Source organism: Triturus cristatus, chromosome 5_2 (assembly GCF_964204655.1).
Source record: "Triturus cristatus chromosome 5_2, aTriCri1.1, whole genome shotgun sequence".
In the NCBI taxonomy this organism is placed as follows: Eukaryota; Metazoa; Chordata; class Amphibia; order Caudata; family Salamandridae; genus Triturus; species Triturus cristatus.
In genome coordinates this window covers 1,042,862,850-1,042,881,485 of record NC_140588.1, presented here as the reverse complement: position 1 = coordinate 1,042,881,485, position 18,636 = coordinate 1,042,862,850, and the positions used below count along the sequence as shown (strand labels likewise).

Here is an 18,636-nt window from a genome sequence, read left to right as displayed (position 1 = left end):
CATGGAAGGGCATGGTGCCATTTTGTTGGTTTCTTGAATTAATCTGGTCTTGTTTGTGTTGTAACTCATACTTTCTTTTCTCTGCCCCCACAGGGTTCTGCGCAGAAACAAGATAAAAAAGATACAACCCGGAGCACTATCCATGATGACAAGTCTTGTGGAACTGTAAGCCTCCTCCTATTTCCCTTCTTTCCATTTGGATGATTCCATTTTGTAGATTTTTGGCTCAAGACTTTCCTTCTGACCCCGTCCTGCCATATTTTCTTATTTTCTTATTTGCTTCCTTCTCCTTACTTTTGTTCTTTTTCTCCTTCCTCCCTTCTTTCCTCAGTCCTCCCTTCTTTTTCCTCTCTTTCTACTTGTCTGTCTTCTTTTATTTCCTCCACCATCATTCCTATCTCCTTATCCTTCCCTCCATCCTTCCCTCCATCCTTCCAGACTAGTTCAAAGGTTCAGCCCACTTCAATATTTAAAAGCAACTTGGCGGCCATCTTGGAATGGCACAACAGTGCCAGTGCTGGCTGCTGATCTATGAGTGCAGTCAGGCCTCGAATATCAGCAGGCGAATCAAGGAAGTTTAAGTTATTATAAGAAGATTCAGGGGAAATTCTCCCTTGATAAAATCGTGAAAAACATGGAGTCAAATGGGGCATTCTACAGCATAATTTGCACAGAAATTGCCCAAATATCATAGCCTTTGAAACGGTACTCATTAAATATTCAAGTACTTTCATGATGTGCCAAGCCAACGAAGCCTGATGCTCCCCTGGAGTCAACTCCAGTTTTTCCCAATGTGCAAGGGCTGCCCTCCTCACCCCTTGTGGGGAGAACCTGGAGACTCGGCCCAAACGCGCTACAGGTGAGCCACAGGTGAGCTCACACTGCGCAGTAAACCGGGGAAGAATAGGCGGTCTGAGAAAACTTCAGCTGGACGGGAACCGCGCTTTCATTCCACCTATCATCGGCGACCCAAAGTAACTAATCCCGCATTGTGCCGGGAACCAGGAGCTGCCCAACCACCAAGCAGTTTTTTGTACCCGATCCTGCCTAAGCTTAGGCAGCCCGGACGCCTTGAAAAGGAAGGTGCGTGTACACCCTGTGTGTGAATGAGTGCGACCCGTCAGACGGAGGCTGCGGAGAGGGTGCTCCAGGAGGAAATGGGGCAGCCCGGGTAGCACCGGGTGCAGCTTGTGTGCACCTGTAGAGCCCCGCTTAACGCAGCCATGCGCTCGTCTCGCCTGCTTTCGCCCCTTTGCCTGCGCCCGCAGTCTCTGCTGTCCTGCCCCACCCTGTCTAAAATTGCAGAATTGACTTAACTGCCCGTTTGCTGCTACCAGTACTTCAGGTGACTCTAGCCTCCATAATCCATCGAGCCTGGAGGCCCTACCGATGCCCGGAAGAGGCTGGGTTGGAGACTTCCTGAATGCTGATACTCCTTCTACACAAGGTACCATTCCTTTAGTTGTTTTCTGAATGCTCTTGATTTAAACTCTGCCATTTGTTGGGATTACTAATAAGGCTAAAAGGAAGGGTACGACTGACCAAATCGGGAAAGGAACAACAGGGACACTGGACGCTTTCTTAACCAGGGTGGAGTCTGTCCATAATCATAAGATCCAGTTGGCAGAACGACGGCTTTCATTGGGATCTCTAATCTTCCGAAAGCATTCCTCACTAGGCAGTATTGCTAGGGATGGGGAAACTCCAACTGTCTCCCAAATATCGCCCATTGCTTCCCCGCCCCCTGTATCAATTTCACTTTCCCCCTTGGTGGTGGTAACTACTGGCCCTAATATTACCACCAGGGGACAGGCTGCAAAAATTCAACTTTTGAATGACAATGAACCACCGGTAAAAAAAAAAGGAAAACTGGGAGATAACAAAAGCAAAAACCCCAGAAACCAGCTCGGGCAGTGAGATCTAGAGGGACTGTAGGGACTAGAGTTGCTAAATCAGGCCAAACTTTAAACAGGAACACCACACCTATGCAGACTCACCTCCTGGGATCTCTTGACAACGCCATCTGGGAAAGATTCAAGACTATAGTCACTACACTTTTGGAACCACTTTTCCTAACAATAACTCAAATTGAGGAGCGGCTCAAAACCATTGAGGAAGTGGGGGCCATCCAGGGGAATGCAAAACCTATACACTCTGAGAGGTGTATAATAGAGAACCACCGAACTACTACAAGAACAAATCCACTTATTCTTGGCTCTATGTCCTCACCAACCCCCGATATAACCCAAGATGTTAATCCTGGGTTCCCTGGGCCCTCACAACCATTGTCTAGTAACACCATGAACAGTTCAACGTTCACCCCTCAGGCTGCAAACTTAAGAAGGGGCTTAAGGGTTCACAATCCATTGGGCCAGGCCAAATTTAGTAGGGTGATTAATGAGGGTCCGCTGGACACTGGTCATCAGACGCTTCATCTCCCTCCTGCATCCATCTTCTCCCTTTGTACTAGTTTTGGGGAATGTTCCAATCTTGAAGGAGGGCCAATACGAATCTACGGGCCAACTACTAGACAAATCACTACACTGGCTCTCTCGCCATATTAAGCGCAGAGGGGGCCCTTCTTTATGATCATGGCATGAAGGGTAGGCTGGGTGGGGCAATCAACGAAATCGTTGGAGGGTGACTGTGTGGTGATTAATTTTAACAACCCTTATGCATTGAAATATGTATTGGACCAACTAAACAGTCAACCCTCAAGAGACACACAGATCAAGGGTCTCCCACTGGTTTATTTCTACAATCGCTCCCCACCCTGCCTTCACCGTCAAGATCTCAGTAAGCATTGCCCTGCTCTCACACAGGAGTTGGACTGAATGTCTGTTGGAAAGAAGCCAGTTCTGGGGATGGTGCAGCGCATGGAAGAACCCAGTAATATACACATTGTAGGACCCATGGTTGCTGCAGTGCACTGTAGGACTCACTGATGGTGCAGCACACGGAAGGACCCAGTAATATACACATTGTAGGACCCATGGATGGTGCAGTGCACTGTAGGACTCCGGATGGAGCAGCACGCGGAAGGATCCAGTAATATACACATTGTGGGACCCATGAATGGTGCAGTGCACTGTAGGACTCACTGATGGTGCAGCACACGGAAGGACCCAGTAATATACACATTGTAGGACCCATGGATGGTGCAGTGCACTGTAGGACTTCGGATGGAGCAGCACGCGGAAGGATCCAGTAATATACACATTGTGGGACCCATGAATGGTGCAGTGCACTGTAGGACTCACTGATGGAGCAGCACGCGGAAGGATCCAGTAATATACACATTGTAGGACCCATGGATGGTGCAGTGCACTGTAGGACTCACTGATGGAGCAGGGCGCAGAAGGACCCAGTAATATACACATTGTAGGACCCATGGATGGTGCAGTGCACTGTAGGACTCCGGATGGAGCAGCACGCGGAAGGATCCAGTAATATACACATTGTGGGACCCATGAATGGTGCAGTGCACTGTAGGACTCACTGATGGAGCAGCACGCGGAAGGATCCAGTAATATACACATTGTAGGACCCATGGATGGTGCAGTGCACTGTAGGACTCACTGATGGAGCAGGGCGCAGAAGGACCCAGTAAAATACACATTGTAGGACCCATGGATGGTGCAGTGCACTGTAGGACTCCGGATGGAGCAGCACGCGGAAGGATCCAGTAATATACACATTGTGGGACCCATGAATGGTGCAGTGCACTGTAGGACTCACTGATGGAGCAGCACGCGGAAGGATCCAGTAATATACACATTGTAGGACCCATGAATGGTGCAGTGCACTGTAGGACTCACTGATGGAGCAGGGCGCAGAAGGACCCAGTAAAATACACATTGTAGGACCCATGGATGGTGCAGTGCACTGTAGGACTCCGGATGGAGCAGCACGCGGAAGGATCCAGTAATATACACATTGTGGGACCCATGAATGGTGCAGTGCACTGTAGGACTCACTGATGGAGCAGCACGCGGAAGGATCCAGTAATATACACATTGTAGGACCCATGAATGGTGCAGTGCACTGTAGGACTCACTGATGGAGCAGCACGCGGAAGGATCCAGTAATATACACATTGTAGGACCCATGGATGGTGCAGTGCACTGTAGGACTCACTGATGGAGCAGGGCGCAGAAGGACCCAGTAAAATACACATTGTAGGACCCATGGATGGTGCAGTGCACTGTAGGACTCCGTATGGAGCAGCACGCGGAAGGATCCAGTAATATACACATTGTGGGACCCATGAATGGTGCAGTGCACTGTAGGACTCACTGATGGAGCAGCACGCGGAAGGATCCAGTAATATACACATTGTAGGACCCATGGATGGTGCAGTGCACTGTAGGACTCACTGATGGAGCAGGGCGCAGAAGGACCCAGTAAAATACACATTGTAGGACCCATGGATGGTGCAGTGCACTGTAGGACTCCGGATGGAGCAGCACGCGGAAGGATCCAGTAATATAACATTGTGGGACCCATGAATGGTGCAGTGCACTGTAGGACTCACTGATGGAGCAGCACGCGGAAGGATCCAGTAATATACACATTGTAGGACCCATGAATGGTGCAGTGCACTGTAGGACTCACTGATGGAGCAGCACGCGGAAGGACCCAGTAATATACACATTGTAGGACCCATGGATGGTGCAGTGCACTGTAGGACTCACTGATGGTGCAGCGCACAGAAGGACCCAGTAATATACACATTGTAGGACCCATGGCTGATTCAGTGCACTGTAGGACTCACTGATGAAGCAGGGCGTGGAAGGACCCAGTAATATACACATTGTAGGACCCATGGCTGATGCAGTGCACTGTAGGACTCACTGATGAAGCAGGCCACGGAAGGACCCAGTAATATACACATTGTAGAACCCATGGATGGTGCTGTGCACTGTAGGACTCACAGATGGTACAGCGTGCTGAAGGACCCAGTAATATACACATTGTAGGATCCATGAATGGTGCAGTGCACTGTAGAACTCACGGATGATGCAATGCGGGGAAGGACCCAGTAATATACACATTTTAGGACCCATGGATGGTGCAGTGCACTGTAGGTCTCACGGATGGTGCAGTGCGCGTAAGGACCCTCGGGATGATGCATTGCAGAAAACAGCTTCGACTGAAGGGTTTGTTGGACAGATGCCAGATGTAGGGATGGTGCAGTGCACTTGCCCATATTTACAAGGCCATGCAAAGTAACCCTGCATGACTTTTCTTGGCTTTGTGAAAATGGGTCCCTTTCATGCAGCGGGTCTCATTTACAAGCCCATTGCGTTGCCAGTGCATCACTTTTTTAGATGCACAGGTTAGTGTAATGGGCTTGCCCTAATTTTCAAGGACACGTAAAGTCACCCTGTGTGATTTTTCATGGCCTTGAAAACATGGGCTCATTTCACACATGGGCTCCGTTCCCACACAACATCCATCGAACCTGACACATATCCAGATTTACAACATTTTGTAAAGCTCAGAATGCGTCAGAATCCTACGCCTCCCCAGGGGAGGCATAAGAGTGGCCCAATGAGGAGAAATACTTTTATTTCTCCTTGTTTTTTCCTCTTTCTGTGCGTGCAAAAGAGGAAAATGCCATCAATGACACCTTCCTGCACAAAAACAATCATCCCGGCAACGCAGGTGCAAGGGTGTCTGTGTTGGCACATGGCTGCTGTTTGTGCGACGGCGCAGGGGAGAAGAACAGGAATGCGTCATATATTATAGATACGGTGCATTCCTGCCCTTTCGTTTTGATGCACGGCAGCACAGCAGGAAGGTTTACTCCATTGCCGTGCATCAAAATATAGTGAATAAAGCCCCATGTTTGTTGGAAAGATGATAGTTCCTGAGATGGCACAGTGCACTATGAGGACCCAGGGATGGTTTGGTGCAGAGCAGGAGTTTGACTGAGTGCTGTGTTGGAAAGTTGCCATTTCCTGGGATGGGGCACTGCCTTATCATTCCCAGAAATGGTGCATGTAGTGCACTGTAGGACCCATAAAGCTGCAGTGCACTGCAGGGCCCATAAAGGTGCAGTGCGCTGCAGGACACAGGGATGGTGCAGTGCACTACAGGACCTGAGGATGGTGTAGAGCAGGAGTTGGACTGAATGCTCTGTTGCAAAGAGTCTATTTCCTTGAGTGTGCAGTGCACCACTGGACTCAGGGATGGTGCAGTGCACCGCCTGAACCAGGGACGTGGTGCGGGGAAACCCCTCAGGGTAGCTGGGTGCCCTATACATTTAAAATAACATAACATAACGTAACGGAAAACAACCTTTACACCGCAGTCATTACATCGAACTACATTTACAACGCAGTCATTATATCGCACCATCCTTCACAACGCATTTCACTACAATGCAGCCATTACATTGCATGTCACTACAACGCATGACATTACAACGTATGTAACTACAACGCAGGCATTACATCGCATGTCATTACAACGCATACCATTACAACGCATAGTAACCCCACACTATCCAACACCTACCCTACTGTTGCACCCCCGGGAGTTAGAATAGTAATTTTTACCCCTACACTATCCAACACTTACCTTAAATGCAATGTAATGGTATGCGTTGTAAAGGTATAATGCGATGTAATGTAATGCGTTGTAAATGTAGTTTTAAAAAATTCGTTGTAATGGCATGCAATGTAAATGTATGCGTTGTAAAGGATGTTGCGATGTAAAAACTGCGTTGCAAAGGCATGCGTTGTAAATGTATGCGTTGTGACATCATACATTCTAACATAACTGCCTGAAACAAGGATAGGGCCTTGCACCACTGTGCCCGGGGATGGTACAGTGCACAGCCTGAAACAAGGATAGTGCCTTTCACCACTGGGCCCGGGGATGGTGCTGTGCAAGCACAACTCGGGGCTGGTGCAGTGCACTGCCTGAAACAAGGCTAGTGTCTTGCACCACTGGGCCCGGGGATGGTGGCGTGCAAGCAGGGCTCAGGGATGGTGCAGTGCACTGCCTGAAACAAGGATAGTGCCTTGCACCACTCGACCCGGGGATGGTGCAGTGCACGCAGGACTCAGGGATGGTGCAGTGCACTGCCTGAAACAAGGATAGTGCCTTGCACCACTGGGCCCGGGGATGGTGCCGTGCAAGCAGGACTCGGGGATGGTGCAGTGCACTTCCTGAAACAAGGATAGTGCCTTGCACCACTGGACCCCGGGATGGTGCAGTGCACGCAGGACACAGGGATGGTGCAGTGCACTGCCTGAAACAAGGATAGTGTCTTGCACCACTGGGCCCGGGGATGGTGCAGTGCACGCAGGACACAGGGATGGTGCAGTGCACTGCCTGAAACAAGGATAGTGTCTTGCACCACTGGACCCGGGGATGGTGGCGTGCAAGCAGGGCTCAGGGATGGTGCAGTGCACTGCCTGAAACAAGGATAGTGCCTTGCACCACTCGACCCGGGGATGGTGCAGTGCACGCAGGACTCAGGGATGGTGCAGTGCACTGCCTGAAACAAGGATAGTGCCTTGCTCCACTGGACCCGGGGATGGTGCAGTGCACGCAGGACTCAGGGATGGTGCAGTGCACTGCCTAAAACAAGGATAGTGCCTTGCACCACTGGACCCGGGGATGGTGTAGTGCACGCAGGACACAGGGATGGTGCAGTGCACTGCCTGAAACAAGGATAGTACCTTGCACCACTGGACCCAGGGATGGTGCAGTGCACGCAGGACTCGGGGATGGTGCAGTGCACTGACTGAAACAAGGATAGTGCCTTGCACCACAGGACCCGGGGATGGTGCCATGCATGCAGGAGTCTGGGATGGTGCAGTGCACTCCTGAAGCAGGAATGGTGCAGTGCAGAGCAGTATTCAGACTGAATGCTCTGTTGGAAAGAGCCAGTCCCTGGGACTCTGAAGAGGCCTGAGCTGTGCCGATGCTGCAGCCTTCCTCCAATCGGAAGAGGCCTCTGTAGATACCTCGCTGATCACAAGAAGGGAACATCAATGGGTTTCTGAGGGTTTTCTCAAGTTCTGATCTCCCATCCCACAGACAATCAGTCCTGTGGGCTCTGCCAGCTGCTCTCCCAGCTGCTGCCTCTCTGGCTGACAACAAGTCCATGCACAGCAGCAAGAATCATGCACACACTGACATGGAGGCTTACCTGGAAGATGCCAAGGTACCCAGACGTGTCAGCATCAACCTGTGTATTAAATGCACTGGAGTGTCCTCCTCGTGCTTTTACTGTTTTCCATTTAATCTGCTCATTTCTAGGGAGCTCCTCGAGGCAGACTGGCTTCCACATATGCCCTTGAGTCAGGCAGTGTTAGCATCTCTCGCTCAGCCACATTCCGGCTGTGTGAGTTATGCCTCATTAGTGCCCTGTAGATGCTCACATGACCCAGAGAGGAGCAAACAGACACAGATACGAATGAAAGGTGGGATGGGGAGGCGATGCAATCTGAATAAAATAGCTGCCAAGGGTGACAGCATGTACCAGTAGATACGGATGATGACACCGTTTGCATAAAGTGCTTTCTGCCAAATGCCTTCAGATTCCAACTTCCTGTAAATGGTTCTGTTTGTACTGTTGACCTCAGAAGGATGAAAGGTAGGGTAAAACGATGCAACTTTGTAGGCTTCTCCCAGGCCTTCGCAACATAAACTATCTTATCTGCTGCAGTCCTGTCCAAATTTGTCTATTTTCTAGAATGTTTTCACAAGCAGACCCGACACAATCGCTGGCTTTGTCCTTAAAAAACTCAGCTTTATTCTCCCAAGCTTTTACAAACTCTCGAGCCGGAGGTGTAGCCAGACTCACACTGCGCCGAGGGAGGGCACATGAGGCTTTCACCACCACATCCTTCCCCTGGCCTAGGGCACAGGCCGCTCCCTCATATCACTGACCGGAGAGCTACAGAAAACCTGTTCTTTACTATCCTTCCCCTAAAACAGACTTCAAAAAAGGCAGGTACTGCCCACCCACCTATCTTCCCGCCATTATACCTCCTATCTGTGCTCCCACACGCAGGACTGGACTGCGGGACGCCGGTCAGCCACCCTTTTGCCGCCAAAGGAGGGACTGAATATGATGGTCACCGATGGATCTTGCTCGATTGATCTTTCGAAACGTCTGCACTGGGGTACGGAGGCCCAGATCCGCTTTGGTGCAAATGGTCAATGTACTCCTTCCTTTAACCCTTGAAAAGGCGTGAGACAAGGTTGTATTTTAGCCCCCTTTTTTTATTTTTATTTTACATAAATTGCCTTGAGTCGGAGCTGGTGACCAGAGGCAAGGATGTCTCCATGGTCGGGAGCCGCCCAGTTCCTGCTTTACTTTACGCAGATGACGCAGTTTTAATTGCCAGCACCGCTAACGGATTGCGGTTGCTTCTTAAACCCTTTCATGATTTTATGGGTGGGGCTGAATTTCAAAATTACAATGTTTTACTTTGGGACTTACGGGGCCGGCGTTAAGGCTACACTTCTCCAGAAAGTTTACAAATTATAGAGAACAAATTCCTGCGTAGATTGTTGTCTTCATCAAGAGTACTGCCAGCCTTATTGTCCACCTGGAACTTGAGCTACCTTTCTAGAAGATATAGTGAAGGCGGCACCACTCCCTTTTTGGCTCAAAATCTGGCACTCGCTGCACACTAAATTTTCCGGATTGTTCCTTGAAGATTGTTTAAGACAAGATCATATGGACTCCATTCCCTGGTTAAGTCAAGAGGGCTTTCTCAGACTTTGGTCTGCCAAAACTGTTTTATCCACCTAAAGAAATTGAGGATAACTCAAAGAATTAGGTGAAATCTCTTCTTTATCAACATAGAAACCAGGTTAGACTTTCTATGGGGCATATCAGCAAGCTGGCGATAAAAAATGATTGCGCTTTAGCGTCCGTTTTCAGACGAAAAGCGGCGATAATTTTATCGCTTAATCAGCAAGGTCACGCTAACGCGTGATTCCTTGCTTTAGCTCCCTTTCCCATAACGCCCACCTTTGCATCTCTAATGAGATGCAAAGTGGGCGTTCTGTCCCAAAATAACTGGAGAAATGTTGCTAAGCGACATTTCTCCAATTATAAAGGGAATCGCTAACAGGCATAGCGATAAGAAAAGTAGCGGTAACCACAGTTAACGCTACTTTCCTTACGCCTGCTTTCACCCTGACTTAGCCATTATATCCTATGTAAGGTAGATATAATGGCTAATTATGCCCTGCCTTATCAGCAAGCTAACGCCAAAATGTGTGAGATTATCGCTGGATTTCCAGCGATAATCTCACTTTTGGCTGTTAGCGCGAGGAATTTTATCGCTTTTGAAATAAGCGTTGCTGATAGCACGCTATCTCAGCGATAAAATTCCACAATAGCCGGCGATAATTATCCTAGCGCTAAGTGCGCTTAGCGATAATTATCGCCGGCCCTTGCTGATATGCCCCTATGTGTTTATCTATGAGCTCGGTTTGTCATTACCTAGATATAAAATCCATAAGATGGATAGAACTATATTTATTGTGGATTTTGAACCCCAAACCTAGATTTTATCTGACTCATTTTATTTTAGATTAGGCACTTTCCACTTTTTGGTAGCATATCCCCAGCAGGGCACTTGGTACACCACTTTGCCTTCTTGTCCTTGTGACAAGATCTCCAAAAAATCACTTGTCCATTTTATGTTTTTTGTGGTTTCTAGATTGCAATTTTCGCGTCGAGTATTGCTTTCCTTTGGCCTTAGATCACATATTTAAAGCTTGCAACGTTTACAGCTTTTAGACTCGGAGTTTTGCCATCTAGCTGTTATAAGTTATGTCAGACAAGCACTTAGAATTAGAAGAGAGGAGAACCTTAATAACTCAAACCTTTTAATCTTGCACTTCAGGCTAGGGATTCTCTTTTTTGTTGTGTTTATCCTTTATAGGTGTGTCTAAACTGATTTCTGATTCGATAGTTATAAAATGACCAGATTTCTCGTGTTCTAAAATTGCACTTTGGTATTTTGATATATGCATGCATTCATTCTTTGTGATTTTATACTGGTTATTTTTTTGTACGTATCTTGTGTTTTTTATAATGTTTTGTCTTTTTATGGCTTATAGTCGTATACAAGTATCTGGCTAGCTGGCCTGCTCTTGGAATGGGCAGCTTCTTAAGTTGTTCCTGCTTCGCCTCCCTTTCACTACTTGGCCTCTGCCCAATAACTGGATTTATTTATTTATTATTCGCACTTTTAATAAGGCGACCACGGCCCAAGGGCATTGGAGCACTTTACGTGCGCATCAATTACACCACACAAGGTCAGATCGCTTTTTGTTTATTTATTTTTTATTTTTAGGTAAGGGGAGATAAGTGATTTGCCCAGAATCATAGGTTCTGGGGCTGACGCCGGGACTTGAACCTGGTTGGCCGGTTCCGAAGAGGGCAGCTCTGGTTGTAATGCAATCTTTGCTGCTTTCCTTCATCCAGTGCTTCTGTTCTTACTTAACGCCCTTTTGATATTTATCTAACTCTTCTTGCACACCGAGGGGCATATCAACAAGGGCTTTATCTCTGCTTTTTTGGCTTTAAAAGCCAAAAAAGCAGAGATAAAACTAGCACCCTATCAACAACAGGGTGCTAACATGCAAATGTGCATGTTAGCACCCTTTTACTCTACGCTTCCCCTTGCATCTCTAATGAGATGCAAAGGGGGCGTTCCAGAGTAAAATAATAGGAGAAATGTCGCTAAGCGACATTTCTCCTATTATCAAGAATGTCGCTAACCCTGTTAGAGACAAAAAAAGCAGCGCTAACCGCGGTTAACGCTGCTTTTTTACATCTGGTTTTTTTCTGACTTAGCCATGATATCCTATGGAAGGAGGATATCATGGCTAAGTTTGTCTGTCCCTATCAACAAGCTAACGTGAGATTATCGCTGGGTTTCCAGCGATAATCTCATGTTAGCCACTTAGCGCGAGGATTTTTATCGCTATTGAGATAAGCGTTGCTAATAGCACGCTATCTCAGCGATAAAAATCAATGCTAGCCGGCGATAATTATCCTAGCGCTAAGTGCGCTTAGCAATAATTATCGCCGGTTGTTGTTGATATGCCCCCTAGCTAGGCTTCTGTACATATTTGGCTAGATATAATTGCATATTTGACTAGCCCCTTTGTCCATTCTCTAAATCTATTTGTATATTTTGCTCTGCCTTCATGCATAATTTAATACATTTATTCTCATGGTTTGCTATTCCTTCACATATCAGTAAGTCTGTGGGAATATTTTACTCTCTCTTCTTGTGGTTTTTCTAGGCAGACTTTTGGTCATATTTTGCTAGGCCTCTGCATATCTCATTGGGCCCTGCGGCTATTTAACTAGCCCTGAAAGGGATACTGCTACAGGCAACTACAAGTTGTCAGGTGTCTCCGGGCTGTAATTATAGGGTCCTCAAACTTTGGACCCGTTAATTACAGGCCCGGAGACATCAGACGAGGAGCCATCGGTGAAGCTGCGGGCGTTACAGACAGCTGCTGTGCCCGCCCCCATATTTCAGAATAAAAGTCGCAGTAGAAACTCCCCAGCTGGACTGAAAGGACGCCTTTCCTCCATCAGGGGCGGCTCCTCCGTTAAGGTGGGGGAGCGTCGCCCCACTGATTTAAATGCCCACAATGCCCCAGAGATGAAAAATCTAATGGTAATAAAGTAAATGTATCACCGTTTCATTTTTCAAACACCCCATCCTGAGCCGAATGGCAGGACAGGTGCAGGCCGGTGCTGACTGGCAGCATCAGAAAGAAGTGATGGGCAGGGCACGGTTTCAAGTGTGCATGTCTCTGTGGCCGGCTGCTTGCGATGGCCAGCCTGACATGGGCACCATAAACCTCTCGACCCAGCGGTCTTGGACAACTGGGTTAATAGCAAGCACAGACCTCCAGTGCTCTTTGGAGCACTGAGAGCGCCTGCTCAATCCAATCCTGGCACTTCTCTCATGCTGATTACCAGCATGAGGGCAGCACCAAGATTGGTTAGGAGAGTTGGCTTGGCCCGTGCTGGAGGAGAGAAGTACACCGGACTGGAGCGAGGACATGCAGCAGGTAAGTGAGCTATATTTTTTTAAATATTTTAAATTTATTTTATGTGTGTGGTAATGTGTACTAAATCACTGACATGCATAACATTACTGTTATAATGAAATGCATGTTGGCAATTTTGTTCATTTAATTTTGCGCCGCATTCACCCACCACCCATTTAACTGCCAAACCACTCTCCTTGGGTGACAGCCGCCACTGTCCCTCCTGCCGCCTCACCCTTATTCCACCCACACATGGGAAAGAGAAAAAGCCACGCAGCACTTGCCACCTGCTCTAAGCAGGTGGTAAATGTTTGCAGATCTGGGCCCATTATTTCCCCAACAAGAAGGAGAAACCTATGGCAATGAACCCACAATGGCTGTCATATTGTTTCCACTCTGTGGGAAGAAACTTGTAATCCTCGTTATCTGATGGGGAGGTATTGCCCGGTATCGATAATACCAGCACAGGAATTGTCCCCCCTCCCACCCTCCCTGGAAACTACAGGGTACTAGTAATAGACAACTTAGGGCGGGATGTAGGTAACCAAATACCGAGCGATAACGCAGAAATTCTGCGAATTTCTGCGTTACTGACCGGTATTTGGCTGAGAGCAATGTAGGTGAGTTTAAACCTACTTGAAAAATAAGAAATCGCAAAATTGCGATTCCTTATTTTGCTCTTGCATTTAAGGAATCGGAAATTGCGATTCCTCAAATACAATGTAAGTGGCACAAAAAAAGGTGCACTTCAGCCTTAAGGAATCGCTAATTACCACCAACTTAAAGTTGGTGGTAATTAGCAATTTCCTTTAAAAAAGCACTTTTTTGCTTTTTTAAAAGTGCCATGTGGCACACATGCACATTTCAGGGGTGCAACAGGGTGTCCTTTTGACACCCTGGCACCCTTGAAATAGCTCCCGCTATTTGCAATTCTGTAATACCGAATCGCAAATAGTGAATATCTTCCCATTCATTCCTATGGGCCTCTTAGCCCATAGGAATGAATTGGTAGGTATTCCTTATTAACGAATCTCAATTTGCGATTCGTTATTAAGGAATATTAAGGAATCTCTAATATTTTTGCGATTCCCACCTACATTCAATTTAGCGAGTCCTTAATAGCGAATCGGTAAAATTCGCTATTTAGGACTCGCTAAATTGAATTTACCTACATTTGGCCCTTAGTATTTTAGAAGGTGTCTGCACGTTGTTCGATATTTATTTCTGTAGTCTGCTAAACTGCGGTTCATATTTTGCTTGATGCATATGTAAACTTCATCCTAACCATTGCATGTTAAATTGGGCCTCTAACCATAGCAACAGACCACTGTGTAGGTTTTGCTATTTCTGTTTGAATGTTTTGTTAACTCTATTGCATATTTTGCATATCAGTTCTAAACACCTTTGACAAGTTAATAGTTTCCTTCTATACAGAGATTCATGATACCATGTCAGATATACAAGTGTCTCAAGGCTCCTTGGAGTCTCTCCCATGAACATTAAGTGTAGGGCTCCCAGTTTTATGGTATTTGTTTTACATTTCTGCCTTTATTTATCTTTTTTTTATTTTTTGTCCATCTTATTAGTATTTATCCATATTTATTTCGTGGTTTGCAAATAATTGGAGTATAATTGGTACATTTCCACATTAATTTAACCAATAAACATGCACTCATACTCTGAAGTCGTGCTTTAGCAAATTCAGCAGCCAAATATAGCAAAATACTACAACCACAGGTAAATATTAGCAATTTACTACAAATATATTTGAGAACATATGCCTGTACTTAAATATATCTTCACCTGTTTTTGTAACTCCCCATGCTGTCTCTCTGCTCATCAGTTATCTTGGAATTCACAGACAACATGGAAAGTCACTCATTAGAAGCAACATTTTCAGTGTTTTTCTGCTTTTAAAAATAAATACAGATAGAAAACACATTTTTTCATGTCTGTATTTATCTGAAATATTCAGTAAAAACTGAAAACTGGGAGCCTTAGCTAAGTGTCTATTAAACAGTTTGTGAAACTCCAGACTCACACCTTCTACATGCCCGATGCTATTAGTCCCCTGGCAGAACTTCCAGCGTGTCCCAACCTACTCCTGAGACAGGGAGAAGCCCCTTAGAGGATTTCCAAAATGCGTCTGAATCAACGGAGCTCCTTGGATCAGGGAAGGTAGAGCGGAGCTCAGGGCAGCCACGCAAATCTCCTTAGCTTGAGGGTCACTCTTTGTGGAAAGGACCTCAGGCTGTAGGAACCTGGTGTCTTTAAATTACACATGATGGGAGCAACACTAGGAATTCTGCACTTCGCATTACATGGCACACTCATTTTATGGTGTCATGTTGTGCTCCCCTTAAAATATTGGGGCATACCTGGATGATACTACAAGTAGCATATACTTGTCTTCAGTGCTTTAAGTGGGAAAAAAAACTGGGGGTGCTCTAAAAGGGGCGTGGTTAATGTCTTGAAGGGGCGTGGCCTATCCGAGTAGGGGCGTGGTCTAAATCAAAATAACTAGCACTGTGTGCTTAAGAAAATCATGAAGTCGCATCCAGCAAAGGATAATAAAATAGGCAAAAAGGTATATTTATTAAGTATAACCCATAAAAATACCAAACACTTTAAAAAACACGCGTTGGGGTGTTGCTTTCACCAACCCCACATAAAAACCATAAACAAAAACACCCAAGAGTAGCTTTGACCTCGCTGGCCTTTTAATGTTTGCACACATGGTGCCCAACTCTAAGAATCTAGGATTTTCCAACAAGGAAGAGCTGGCGAGAATCACCGCGGCCTGCGCATATTTTGTGTTTTATCGCCCACTGTATATTATGCGCGATGCAACGTTTTGAAAAAAAAAACAGAAAAATACATTAAAATAATAATAATGATAGTAAGAAATATATATATATTTTATTAGCACGGGGTATTATAGTTCCAGTCATTGTAATGACGTCTCGCCCATTCCATTTTCCAAAACGCATCCCGGGCACAGCAGGGCCCAACTGAAACTGTAAAAGCCGCCGCGTCGCTGTTCCAAACCCCCCAAGACCGGAAGTCTGTCCATTCGCTACTTCGACTGCATTTGACTAAATGTGTATATTTTTCAAAAGTCGGAGAAATAAACTCCACTGTTACGGTCGCGTTTCTCTCGACCAAGTTGTACCGCTAATGTTTTTTTATTCTTACCCAAAGCCTCTTTCGCAGCCGGTATACGTCTTGCGCAAATACGAGGTTCCTCGGACCCCGGCAGGCTATTTGTACTTTACTCTGCGGATACATGTTATATACACTGTATACTGTAAATTAACACGCATATATTAGTTAATGAATAGCCAAAAGACACTCTCCCTTAAATGGTAGCAGGTAAGTAAGAGTAAACCATCTCGAGGGGGCTACTTCTGGCTGTTATTCTTCGAAAACGTTGCTAACAACGCTTGTCACTTTAACGTCCTGTATCCCATTAAACGTACAAGTTACCAACCGACCTACAAAAAATGTGCTCGTTCAAGCCTCCTTTTGACTTCAGAAGTTTAAGGAGGATGCGCCAATGGGGGAGGGTGGCCACCCTCGAGGCTGCCCCTGGGGCGAGGGGGGTGTACGGAAGGCTACGGACGGGTTTTAGCCCAGGGCGGAACATTACAGGTAGGGCGAAGAAAAGCCATCTAGAAGCGTGTTGTTTTCATGGAACTATGAGCTGAAAGCTGCAAGCCACGAGGGGCCGCGTGCGAGACTCGTACAGTAACGTGGGCATGGAATGCCAACCATGACAGTGCCAGGCTCCTACTTGCCTGGTGGCGCTGCGCCTACTTTTAAAAGAGTTTAAGAACCGGGCTGAAGAATGTACCTTGGCAGCAGCATGCACGAGAGAGGTTCACACTGTGCAACCTTCGCTCCAGTGCAAGACCCTTCGGGACAGAGACGCACCACAGCACATTGAAATTAGGTTCAGAAACACGTTCCTCATACCAACCTTCTTGCACCACGGCATTTAAGTGCGGGGGAAGGCACTCGTGCAAGGCACCTCGGAGAGTCGGAGCCTCGTGTGTTTATCTGTGTTGCAGGAGGGGAGACTCATTCAAGGCAGCTAGGTGCACGCCGAGGGGCCTTCTGTAGTGACGTCAGGCCGTGACCACTGAGCTGATAGGTTCCCAACAAGTTCAGCAAAGTGGAGGATGGCGAAGGGAGACGGGGTCAGGTTACCTAACAGTGCAGCAACAGTGGGCAGAGTCTGAGCACCGGCAGTTTTTTTTTGGGCCCTCAAAACGGGTCCGAAAAAAAAAAAAATAAAGAACGGACTACCTTTAGTAGCCACGAAAATAGAGCCCGATAGAGACCCGTTTCGAGGGCCCCAAAAAAAAACTGCCGGTGCTCAGACCCGGCCCACTTAAAGCCCTGCTTGTCTTAAAGAAGATTAAGCAATGCACAGTGTAAGGCACACAGACTGGTTGCTGAAGTGGTTTCTGAATGATGGAGTCCCAGCTTCAGGCCTGAAGGCACGATAACATCCACGGGAAGACATTAGATAACAACATATCGATAAGAACATGTGCAACCATGCTTTTAGACAGCGAGTTCGAATTTAGGGGGACTAACAATGCCAATGTGTGATGAAATATGAGTCCGGCTTATTTAGCCTTTGCCCTAATTTATTTGATTATTGCTGAGGTATTACAATCTAATACACAAGTTGTAGATTTATTTATTTATAGTTTTATCTGCCACGAACGAGACCCTTTCGGGCGACAGAGCGCTTCACTGAATAAGCAAAACAGACAAATAATAACAATATAGTACTGACTGATCTATTATACATAACATACATCATGGAGAACAATATTTGCTTGCATGTGGCTCAATGGTTAGAGCGGCAGACCCTGATGCAGAGGTCTGGCCCAGGACCAGGGTTCAATTCCCCACCTCGGCGGGTCTTGGGCTCATAATTCCACGGACCTGACAATTCTCGTCTCGGTGCCTATTCCAATCATGGAGTTCCACTCTGCAACTCTGGGCAATAGCTTGCTTAATCTCCACAATGGCCCCCACAACGCTAAGGATGCCTGGGGTACCCAGGAGTGGACACCTCACAGGGAAAGCCAGGATGGGTTCCACTGCAGTATTCGTACAAGCGCCTTGAGACCCTTGCGGGTGAGTAGTGCGCTATACAAGTATCAATTTACAATTTATTTACATGCACAGATGAGTAGAAGAGAGATAAAAAGACATAATCTAACATAATCCCCAGCCTGAGTGTAGTCCGAAGGAGGAGGAACATAGTATAAATGAAGGAGCGACGTAGGAGAGCGAATAAAGCAAGACTCTGGACAAGGTGGAGGGAAGCTGATCAAGAAGAGAGGGGGCAAAGTCCTCAGTGGGTGGTGAATTTGTTGAATTATGGAATTTTTGCTTCTTTCTTGAAAAGGGATGTGGAAGGGTTGCATCTGATCTCAGGAGGGAGAGTGTTCCAGATTGTGGGAGCAGTTGAATAGTATATGTGCAATACCAACTATGACTTCATGGTATGGGGCAGGTCTCTCAGTATTCTACCCTCAGATGAGAGATTCTCTAACA

General features: G+C 46.7%; 1 protein-coding gene across 1 annotated transcript in view; it reads left to right on the top strand.

Moving 5' to 3' along the window:
- LOC146829640 (relaxin receptor 1-like) overlaps positions 1 to 18,636 on the top strand; it is a 1,041,377-nt gene that overhangs the window by 948,056 nt on the left and 74,685 nt on the right. Inside the window, exon 10 of the mRNA XM_085608325.1 lies at positions 94 to 165. Coding sequence (XP_085464451.1) covers positions 94 to 165 — 72 coding nt within the window. The remainder of the gene's footprint in view (positions 1 to 93; positions 166 to 18,636) is intronic.